The 11969-nt window shown below is 36.8% G+C and overlaps 1 protein-coding gene across 1 annotated transcript; it reads right to left on the bottom strand.

Moving 5' to 3' along the window:
• Positions 1–526: 526 nt before the first annotated feature.
• LOC131597342 (uncharacterized) lies at positions 527–1481 on the bottom strand. The gene is made up of 3 exons (XM_058870047.1): positions 1440–1481; positions 857–1087; positions 527–793 (listed from the first exon to the last, which is right to left on the bottom strand). The coding sequence occupies exons 1-3, from the start codon at positions 1479–1481 to the stop codon at positions 527–529; spliced, it is 540 nt and encodes a 179-aa protein (XP_058726030.1).
• Between the last annotated feature and the right edge of the window lie 10488 nt (positions 1482–11969).

Below are 11969 nucleotides of genomic sequence, written 5' to 3'. Positions count from 1 at the left end.
AAATAAACGAATGAGTAGCCCCGGTATCAATAATAGAAACTACTTCGACATTTTTAATAAAACAAGTACCTCGAATCAAGTTGTCCTTCTTGGAGTCCTCGTTTCCACTCAAAGCAGACACTCTGCCATTAGTCTTAGCAGCATCAACATCTTTCTTCGGTTTTTGACACTGGGTACTAATATGACCCTGTTACCCATAATTGAAACAAGTCGGACCATCGTCCTTACAACGATGACCGGTCTTGTCACACTTGTAACACCTCAACCACTTATTCTCACATTCATTAGCACGGTGATCTGGTTCACCACATATATAACATCTGACACAAGCAGGAGCTCCTCCCCCACTTAAATTTTTCCCATCAGCAACTTTCTGCTTCCCTTAGTCAGTAGGAGCATCATAAGGCTCCTTACGATCATGATACAGTTTCCCTTTCTTCTCCTTCAAACTCTTACAATGAGCAATGTTATCTTCCTCCTAAATTCGACAGCTATTCACCAATTCTGCGAACCTATGGATTTGCTACTATCTAATCGCCCGCTTAATCTCCGGACACAGCCCATTATCAAACTTAATACACTTCGAATATTCTGCAGTCTCCTCACTATAGTCCGGGTAGAACTTCACAAGTTCCACGAACTTAGCAGCATACTCAGTAACAGTCAAATTCCCCTGTTTCAGCGCAAGGAACTCCATCTCTTTCTTTCCCCGGACATCTTCGGGAAAATACTTTCTTAGGAACTTCCTTGTGGATACGGCCCAAGTAATCACGTCACCAATAGTCTTTAACCTCTAAGGAGTACCAACCCACTAGTCATCAGCTTCCCAAGCCAGCATATGAGTACCATAGTGTACCTTCTGCACTGCAGAACAATCCATCGCCCGGAAGATCCTCTCGATCTCCTTAAGCCATTCATGTGCTCCATCTGGATCGTAATTACCCTTGAAGGTAGGAGGATTCTCTCTTGGGAACGTACTCAAGCTATGAGACTCATCATTCCCTCTAGCATTATGCTGATTCTGCATGGCCTGAGCAACAACTTCCAAAGCAGCAGAAATCGCAACGTCATTCCTTCCAGCCATACTCTGTTCACACCAAAAAGTTAGCATCAAGGTTAGAAGTAACTATCGACAGTAATCCAACGGTCACACTATAGTTTTAACTTGGCCGGATGGACTGGCCTGCTCTAATACCACTAATGTAATACCCTTCTACCCCATATAGAATTTTGCATATAGTTTTAACGAAAAGCAAAACAAACATCTATAAGGGTATCATATCTTCATAATAACCTCATTTAACAAATAGCCCAGCTCCGTAACACGAGTCGCAAAACATTTGAATTTAGATAACTTTTTTAGCATCATAAAATAGATTACTTCAAAGCTTCCCAGCAGAATAAATAATTCAAACATCTTCATCATAAATAACCAATACCATGAAGGGTAGTTTAACATAAACAAGATCACCATACTTCATGTTAAGTGTACATGATTATAAAGGTAATACAAAACTCTCAAACAATCATCCAACACGTTACATTTCATTTCCGCTGCACTGCTCTGATTACTCATTACAATCATCATTACCAATTAGATTTTCGAGTTTTTACCCAATTCTGGCCCTTTTTACTCATTCGTTCAAGAATCATTCTTTACCATACATGGTACCAATCTACCACTTAGCAATACTTACTCGTACTCAAAAACAAATTTCTGCTTTACTTCATCTATAAAAAAAATTCTAACCATCAGAACGAGTAAACACAAGTAGTTATAATCACACCCATCAACCTCAATATACCCTTGCTTATGAAATAGCTCAAACTGAGTCCCGCTCTTCTCTAAGAATTAAATCAACTTCGTCCTTCTTAGAGTATAATTCCTCATTATATCTGGAATCTACAATAACATCTTACAACAGCATAAAATTATTATAGCATCATATAGTATTAACTCATCGTCTTAACTTCGCCGAATACATACTCGTTAACTACGTACAACCACGATAAAATATTCATCATCTTGGCAATTATTCAAAAGGGTTCTAATTCTATGGTACAACATCCTTACATCCACTAGATCCCAAATCCAACATATAGATCAATACATATTCTCTACATAGGCTTCCGACATATTACTTCCTCACTGCCCACGAGTAGTACTCATAACATTACTCCACATCACACTTTCGCTGTGCGACTCGGATTACCCGTCTTAAGTCATTGTCCATTATATTGCACTCTTTCATATTCACTTCTTCATAAGTTCACACAACATGGTGAGTGATTATTTTCACGGTTTAGTATTCATCACATCTTATACCATTAAGGTAACAAAACAAGCTCATCTCATTTATATGATTTCGTCTACTATCAACAAGAGATTAAGGGTGATCAAGTCCTCAATTTGTCAATAGTTAGCCGACAACCATATTTAAGCATAAACTGTCGTTACTACATAATAGTGTCCTTCCTGAGTTTGCACTCAAACTCATTAATATCATCATAATCCAATAATTCATTCTGAATCTTTACAACTCGCACACTTCCTTCTCATTGGATCTTGTCGGTGAGACACCAACGTCCAAACATTTTACACAATCCGCTTCATAGTCACTTAGCATCACACACTTGTTAAGTACCCTTAAACTTCATAATCACTAATATACTCGAACATTACTATTCATCTCGTTCCAAATCAAATCCTCATCTTAGCAAATAACCGCGACAACATTCAAAACTCGTGGTTTTACTCTAAATTCCATGACATCTTTCGCGCCTAAATGTCATTCCACTCGACATCTCAACAAAGTCTTCCTCACATCAACAGGTGTTAGAAATTCTCTACAATTCTTCTTTTATACCTATTGTTACTTTGTCATCACAAATACGACTCCAAGAGTTTTAAAGTTTATTCCACCTTTACTACTAATTCGCTTCTCACTAAAATCCATCGGTACTCAAATCATCTTTATGACCGAACATCTCGTCAACTTATTCATCAAAAACATGTTCTACTCAATTTTGTTGCAAACAATCGCGGTAGTAGGCATTCTTATTCAACAAGTTTCACGCTTCCTTAACCAACTTCATAATCTCTCCTCATAGGATCACTCTACTGTATTTATAACTCTCCCATAAGGTAGAACATAATCTCTCCTCTTCATAGGTTCAAACGGCACATAATTCCGACACTCGGAACTCAAGATATGAATTTTCCAATCGTTATCCGAAATGCAACACCGACGCCATGCAGCGACACTTTAAACGATATTTCCAAAACTCCTCAAATGGTACACTTAATTTCTAAAATTACTTTTCAACAAGCCTTTAATTATTCCTTCAATCCGTTAAACTCTGACACTGACATCCCGTGCAGTACCCGCTAACAAGTCTAGCTCTAAGGACAAGTGTAACCGTAACTTCACCTCTTTCTAACGTCATCCTGTCACAATTAAATATGTTACAGCTTCTGCAACCATTTTTATAACAAAGTTCATCTCGTTAGCTTTCCGTCGCTTCAAACGGAACTCAAATCGGATGTCCAGAACTCCAGTTATGAATTTTCGAAGTTTCATAACGATTCGGCAACTTTCCTGCGTTTTGCTTGCGGAAATTCCACTTCGAAACTCATCCTCTTCAAATCAATAACGTTCTAAACAGCCCCTTATCATATCTCTTCGCTGCCAAATATTCTTACAACTTGAGCAGCACATTCCATCGCCGAAGTTCGTTTTCTGAAACTTTACGACAGCAATCCTCGTTGCAGACTTGCAACTGAATCTCTTCCAAGACGCAAGGCTACTCAACTGACAACTTCGCAGTCCACCAGCAGAGCTGATACATTGCAACTTTCTAATTTCCCTCTCCTACAATAGTCATCAATTACATCTAATCATCCTCCTTCAAGATCCTCCAACTTAATTACCAGTCAAGTCTTAATTCGAAGTCACCTTCGATTCGGGAAACAACCAACTCCAACAACACTTGCACTGTTGCCAATAACAGTCTACTGAACCATCATCTTACAACTGAAACATAACCGAGAAGCGAAGCTTCTCCCCCACTTGTTTCAATCCAACACCTGCAACAAGACAAACAAGTACCGACAGTGATTCACTCACATGTCGTAACAAGGGATAAAACGCCGACAGTATACAACTGTCGTGCAACTCAACTGACTCGACAATTGGCCGGACGGATCGACCTGCTCTGATACCACTATTGTAACACCCTTCTAAAAACCCGCGGAATATCAATTAAAATCCAGAGTAAAACATGAAAAGGGTATTACAACTTCAAAATATTTAAAACATTAAGCTATGCCATGCCTTATGAGGAACTTCAAAACACATTATTCAGTAATTATGTTAACACAGCGGAATTTATCTCAAACTGAATAAATATAAAACATCGGGATTTATATCCAAATTCACCGATCCAAACCAACAAAACATTATTCCACATAAGAAATAATCCATCAATCAAATACTAAAACAGACGTTCCCCCTAGTGTTACAAGACCAGAGCATGACACCGACACAACCATACTAACGAAGTAACTCTACGATTTATCCTCACCCAGCACAAGCCGCTAATCTTTAATCTGAAAAATAATCAACAGTAAGGGTGAGTCTCATTCACATTTAACCAATTTTATAAGATATAAATAATAAAATATTCAATCACATATTATTCACCCAATTACAGTTATGATCAGATTCAGGCTATACACACATACACCAAATACAACAATTGGCCAAACACACAATATTATAACATTGGACAACTTCCATTCATGTTATAATATATCAAACACCTAATGTAATGTAACTACATGCATATGGTACCAAACATGGGATAACCCATCTCACCGATCCACCACCATAAAGATTCGGCTACTTCTCTCACTAATTCCACACAATGGGAATTAGCTACCGCTGTCCCACCACCATAAGGGATACATCCCACAACAAAATGCTTTATGAATGGATGCACACATATCACATACTTACAACACCACCGAACCGATGAACAACAACGTCTCACATAACTCAACATAGTTATCACCAACATGTATGTACAAGTATCATGCATTGTTCATAAAAATCAATCATTATCACACAATCAAAACAATCACCACATGATCACATTATCAACATTATAATCATGTTATCACAACATCGTTACTTCAATCATATGAATAACATTATCATATCTCGACTCATCACACGGTGCATACGACAATAATACATTCCACAATTATGTACCAAGTACATCAAATCAACACAACAACAATATGAGATTTACATCACCATAATACCACGTATAACACATCCATCACCATTCAACATCTTAAATTATCCACCATTGGTATAACATACATTCATCATGTAACAATCACAACAATACATAGAACTTATCATTTATCAATTCCATGTATCACAATTAGCACATAATACACAATACCCATACATGTTATTCTTAAATAACATTAGTCCACGACATACACAAACACAATTACATGTCATTTTCAAAACCACATAATGATTAACTTATATAGTGCTAATTAATTTATTTTAATCACAAAGAGCATTTCATTAGCTTCGTAACGCTTCGAACGGCACCCAAAACAGACTTACGGATCAAAAGTTATGAGTTTTATAAAAACAAGTATTTTTCAAAAACGTACAGCGGTAACCGATTACCCAAACACCAGTAATCGGTTAATGAGACTCAAAAACTCAAATTTGCTGTTTTTACTATGGGTAATCGATTACCCACCCTACACTAACCGATTACTTCGAGCCTACAACCCAAAATCACTATTTTTACAGCACCGGCATCATTCCAAACCATACCAGAACGTACCATAACGTATTGCAACATCATACAACATCAACAAACACAATTTGGCATGTTTATAACTCATTTCAAACACCCAAACACTACCACTCTTCTCCTTTTTGGTTCTATTTTCACAAATCCTTCTCTTTCTCTATTTCATGAAAATAGTTTATTATTAGCAATGGGCTTCACAACTGACACCCCCTCCTACTAAAAGCGACACTGGCCCATTAGCCTTATTTTCCATAATTCTCCAATAAATCCAATAAAATGCCAAATAATTCCAATAAATAGTTTAATTTCAATTTAAATTAATTAAGGGAAAACATGGGGTGTTACAACTCTCCCCCACTAAAAGAGTTTTCGTCCTCGAAAACATACCCCAAGTAACCACCAGCTTGTATAAGAGTCTTTCATCTGACTCTCCAGCTCCCAATTAACATTGCCACTTGATGGTCCTCCCCAAGCTACTCTGACCAATGCTATCTATTTACCGCGCAATTAATTCAACTTCCTATTTTGATCCTCAAAATTCATCTGATATAGCCAACAGAAAGCATGTCTCATGCATTCAAATCTCAACTCTTACGTCACATTTGACCATCCAAAGGTGTACCGCTCGTTATACCCCTAAAAGGTTAACAACAATGGGACATTGAGGCACAACCCATACAATGCAGTCAATGACTGAATAAGACATGAATGGTCACCCAACGCATAATCACAGTTGTACACTATTCTTCATCGTACTACCTTAGAATCATATTCATCCTCAAACTAAAAGAGAACTCAACATCCACGTCAGCAAGATGTATAGCATTGCTCTAACCTCTCTATCTTAGAAGGTTATACATACGTACTAGGATCCCACCATAGAAAGCGAGATCACATCCTTACTTAGAACAAGGATCTTTCTACAATTGACATTCTGCATTATTCTTAAGGAATGCTCTTGTTCTGATAGGATCTTCTTTCTTCCCAATGATAACATCTTCTGAGTGAGCAGAGTTGAGTCTAGAAGATCTTCTGATAGTTGGCTCTTCAGAAATTTTGAGATTCTCTAAAGAAGCAGCAACTTGATCTTCTGACACTTTGCTTCTGGGTTCTTCAACTTCTGAGTTAGAGATTTCAATATCTGCAAAATTCTCAAACTGATTTGGCTTTTCAAGACAAAGCTTATCATCAAATCTGATATTGATTGATTCTTCAACAACCAATGTTTCAGTATTGTATACTCTGTAGCCTTTTGAGCGTTCAGAATATCCAAGAAGGAAACACTTCTGTGCCTTAGAATCAAACTTATTCAGATAATCTTTAGTGTCTAGAATATAACATATACATCCAAATGGATTGAAATAAGAAATGTTGGGCTTTCTGTTCTTCCACAATTCATAAGGAGTCTTATTAAGAATAGGTCTTATAGATATTCTATTCTGAATATAACATGCAGCGTTTATTGCTTCTGCCCAGAAATGCTTAGCCATATTGGTTTCATTGATCATGGTTCTGGCCATTTCTTGTAGAGTCCTATTCTTTCGCTCTACAACTCTATTTTGCTGTGGAGTTCTAGGGCAAGAGAAATCATGGGCAATACCATTTTCTTTGAAATAAATCTCAAAGAATCTGTTCTCAAATTCGCCACCATGATCACTTCTGACCTTTATGATTTTACATTCTCTCTCAGATTGAATTTGAGTGCAAAAGTCAAAGAACACTGTATGAGACTCATCCTTGTGTTTCAAGAACTTTACCCATGTCCATCGGCTATAATCATCTACGATAACTAATCCATATTTCTTCCCTCTGACAGATGCTGTTTTGACTGGGCCAAACAGATCAATGTGCAGAAGTTCTAGCGGCCTAAAGGAAGAGACAACATTCTTAGACTTGAATGCAGGTTTGGAAAACTTCCCTTTCTCACATGCTTCGCAAAGAGCATCTGATTTATATTTCAGATTAGGGAGTCCTCTGACCAGATTTAGTTTGTTAATCTGAGAAATCTTTCTCAAACTAGCATGGCCTAATCTTCTGTGCCAGACCCATTGCTCTTCACTAACAGACATAAGAAAAGTTACCTTCTGATTCTTAAGATCTTGAAGATCAATCTTATAAATGTTATTCTTTCTCTTGCCTGTAAATAGGATTAAGCCATCCTTCTTACTTACAGCTTTGCAAGACTTTTGATTAAAGATTATTTCATAACCATTGTCACTTAATTGACTTATGGACAATAAGTTATGAGCTAATCCATCTACAAGAAGTACATTAGTTATGGAATGAGAGTTACCAATACTTATGGTTCCAGAGCCAATTATCTTGCCCTTCTGATCTCCTCCAAACTTGACTTCTCCAACAAACTTAAGCACCAGGTCTTGGAACATAGACCTTTTTACCATCATGTGCCGCGAGCACACAGAGTCCAGGTACCATGACATGTTTTGCTTTGTCTTCTTTTCTGCCAAGGATATCTGCAACAGAAATTATCTTCTCCTTAGGTACCCACATTTTCTTGGGTCCTTTCTTGTTAGTTCTCCTCAAGTTCTGGTTGAACTTGGGTTTAGCATGATAAATAACAGGAGGTACAACATGATATTCCTTAGTTTGAGCAACATGATATTTTCTATTTTGTGTCACATGCTTCTTAGTGTGTGTAATGTGAAAGCTTTTGGCATGTGATGTGAGCCTAATATCATGGGAGTGGCCATACTTGAACTGATCATACAAGGGCTTGTATGTGATTTTCATATCATCTACAGGTTCAAGTTTGTATGGGGTATCACCCTCATAGCCTATGCCAACTCTCTTGTTTCCACTAACTGAATATATCATAGAGGCAAGTTAACTTCTTCCAATAACTCTAGATAAGAAATTCCTAAAACTCAAGTCATATTCTTTAAGAATATTGTTCATACTTGGAATAGATTTTTCTGAACCAGAAGATGATTCAACATCTTTGGATAATTTTAAAACTTTTTCCTTCAGTTCAGAATTTTCTACTTCAAGCTTCTTAGTTTTAGATTCTAATAGCTTCTTCAACTTTTTGTATTTGATACTAAGTTGAGCCTTGAGTTCCAGAATTTCAGTTAGACTGGAAACTAACTCTTCTCTAGATAGTTCATAAAATACCTCTTCAGAATCTGATTCTGATGTAGATTCTGATCCATCATCAACAGTGGCCATGAGCGCAATGTTTTCTTGCTCATCTTCAGAGTCTGATTCTGATTCTGATGAATCTAAATCATCCCAAGTTGCCATAAGGCCTTTCTTCTTTTGGAAATTCTTCTTGGGCTTTTCCCTCTGAAGCTTTGGACACTCATTCTTGTAGTGACCTAGCTCCTTGCATTCAAAGCACGTGACCTTCTTTTTGTCAGATCTTTTGATTCCAGAAGATTCTCCTCTTTCAGGATTTTTGGAATTTCTGAAGTTCTTGAACTTCCTTTGTTTGCACTTCCAGAGCTGGTTTACCCTTCTGGAGATCATGGACAGTTCATATTCTTCTTCTTCTTCTTCTTCTTATTCTGATTCTGAGTCTTCAGAATCTTCTTCTTCAGCCTGAAAAGCGTTAGTGCATTTTTTATTCAAATATTTTAACGCAGTAGACTTACCTTTCTTTTGGGGTTCATTAGCATCCAGCTCTATTTCATGACTCCTCAAAGCGCTGATCAGCTCTTCCAAAGAGACTTCATTCAGATTCTTTGCTATCTTGAATGCAGTCACCATTGGGCCCCATCTTTTGGGCAAGTTTCAGATGATCTTCTTGACATGATCAGCCTTTGTATATCCCTTGTCAAATACTCTTAATCCAGCTGTTAGAGTTTGAAATCTTGAGAACATTGTTTCAATGTTTTCATCATCCTCCATCTTGAAGGCTTCATAATTTTGGATTAATGCAAGAGCTTTAGTCTCATTGACTTGGGCATTTCCTTCATGAGTCATCTTCAAGGATTCAAAGATGTCATGGGCAGTTTCTCTGTTTGATATCTTCTCATATTCAGCATGAGAAATAACATTCAGCAGAATAGTCCTAGACTTGTGATGATTTTTGAATTGTTTCTTTTGATCTTCACTCATTTCTTGTCTTAACATCTTTACTCCTCTAGCATTTACAGGATGTATGTAACCATCCACAAGAAGATCCCATAAGTCACCATCTAGACCAAGAAAGTAACTTTCAAATCTATCTGTCCAGTATTCAAAGTTTTCACCATCAAACACTGGTGGTCTAGTGTAGCCATTGTTTCGATTATTTTGTTCAACAGCACCAGATGAAGATGTATCTTTTTCAGCAGCCATAAAGATTTAGTGTTTTTCTCTTCCTGAATCTTTTTCTAACACGGTTAAGTGCTTGCACCTAGAACCGGCGCTCTGATGCCAATTGAAGGATAGGAAAACACTTAGAAAGGGGGGTTTGAACAATTGTGACTTTAAAAACTCTTAAGACAAAAACAATTAACACAATTATTTTTATCCTGGTTCGTTGTTAACGAAACTACTCCAGTCCACCCCCTTAGAGTGATTTACCTCAACTGAGGATTTAATCCACTAATCAACCTTAATTACAATGGTTTTCCACTTAGATACCCTCTAAGTCTTCTAGCGTATACTGATCACAACTTGATCACTCTAGGAATACACCACTTAGAAACTTCTAAGTCTTCTAGAGTCTACTGATCTCACTGATCACTCTAGGAACCTTTTACAAATCAATGTAAAAAAATATTTACAAGAGTATTCAAATGCTTCTTAGAAATCTATAATCACAACTGTGATATTTCTCTTAAGTTCTAAGCTTAATTCTCACTAAGATATTACAAGAGAAGTGAGTTTGAAGATGAAGTTCGTTAGTAATGAATTCAGCAGCGTTTCATTATTTTGCAAGAGTTGTATTTTGTGCTTCTGATCAGAACTTCATATTTATAGGCGTTTTGAGAAGATGACCGTTGGGAGCATTTAATGTGTTGCGTGTTCCGTACAGCTCTGCATTTAATGTTTTACTCTTTTGTCAACTACCTCGAGCCTTGCTTTTGCTGCTTCTACTGACTTTGCCTTTTGTAGCTTCTAACGTTCCTTTTGTCAGTCAGCGTAGCCTGTCATCTTGTACTTGCTTCTGATCTGATGTTTGTAGATACAACGTTTGAATAATCAGAGTCAAACAACTTGGTGCAGAGCATCTTCTTGTCTTCTGACTTTGAAGTGCTTGAGCGTGATACCATAAGAACTTCAGTGCTTCTGCTTCTGATCTCATGTTCTTCCGATGCTTCATAGACCATGTTCTGATTGTGCTTGACCATCTTCTGATGTCTTGCGAGAGCATATTCTGATGTTGCAATCTTGAACCTTCTGAGTCAGTGCTTCTGGCGCTGAATTGTGCGTACTCCTTATATAATTCCTGAAATGGAAAATGTAAAGGATTAGAGTACCACATTGTCTTATACAAAATTCATATACATTGTTATCATTAAAACAAGAATATTAATCAGAACAAATTTTGTTCTAACACTTTTTGGGTGTGAGCTTTAAAATACTCACAAGGTTTTAAAAGAGGGTTAAGCTTTAAAATACTTAACAAGTTAAAAAGGGATTAGGCTTTAAAATACATAATAAGTTTAAAAAGGGTTAAGCTTTAAAATACTTAACAAATTTTAAAACAAATCTAAGAAGGACCAAGCTTTAAAATACAAGGTCAATGGGTTAAGAGAAGTTTTATCGGGAATAATTCATCTCTTAACACCAAGGTTTAAAAACAAGATCAATGGATCAAGAATAGTTTCACCGGGAATAATTCTATTCTCAATACCAAGGTTTCAAAACAAAAGGGGTTTTGGCTAAGCTTTAACAATACTAAACCATAAACAAGTGAAAAGCTTTAAAATACTTAACACAAAAATAAAAGAGATTGGAAAAGAAATTAAGTACCTTGACAATTTAGTCAATATCATTCCCATCCTTTGGATAAAACATCAAGCTTAAACAATTAACAATAAACACCTCATGTATGTACAAGAACAAACAAGTGAGTGTTAACAAGCAAGAGATGGGTGTATCTAAACTCTTGGATTCAAATCATGTATGAATGATGAATGATTAATGTGATGATTAAACATTGGGTTAGATAAGCA

This window comes from Vicia villosa, linkage group LG4 (assembly GCF_029867415.1).
Source record: "Vicia villosa cultivar HV-30 ecotype Madison, WI linkage group LG4, Vvil1.0, whole genome shotgun sequence".
In the NCBI taxonomy this organism is placed as follows: Eukaryota; Viridiplantae; Streptophyta; class Magnoliopsida; order Fabales; family Fabaceae; genus Vicia; species Vicia villosa.
The sequence above is the reverse complement of the archived record's forward strand: the minus strand, read 5'-3'. Positions and strand labels throughout refer to the sequence as shown.

Excerpts from the sequence above, each read along its gene's own strand:
- LOC131597342 (XM_058870047.1), bottom strand. The coding sequence starts at position 1,481 with ATGAAGTATGGTGATCTTGTTTATGTTAAACTACCCTTCATG. Across the intron at positions 1,088-1,439 it reads ATGTTAAACTACCCTTCATG|AGTATGGCTGGAAGGAATGA; the intron begins GTATTGGTTATT and ends TGGTGTGAACAG. Across the intron at positions 794-856 it reads ATTGTTCTGCAGTGCAGAAG|AGGTTAAAGACTATTGGTGA; the intron begins GTACACTATGGT and ends GGTACTCCTTAG.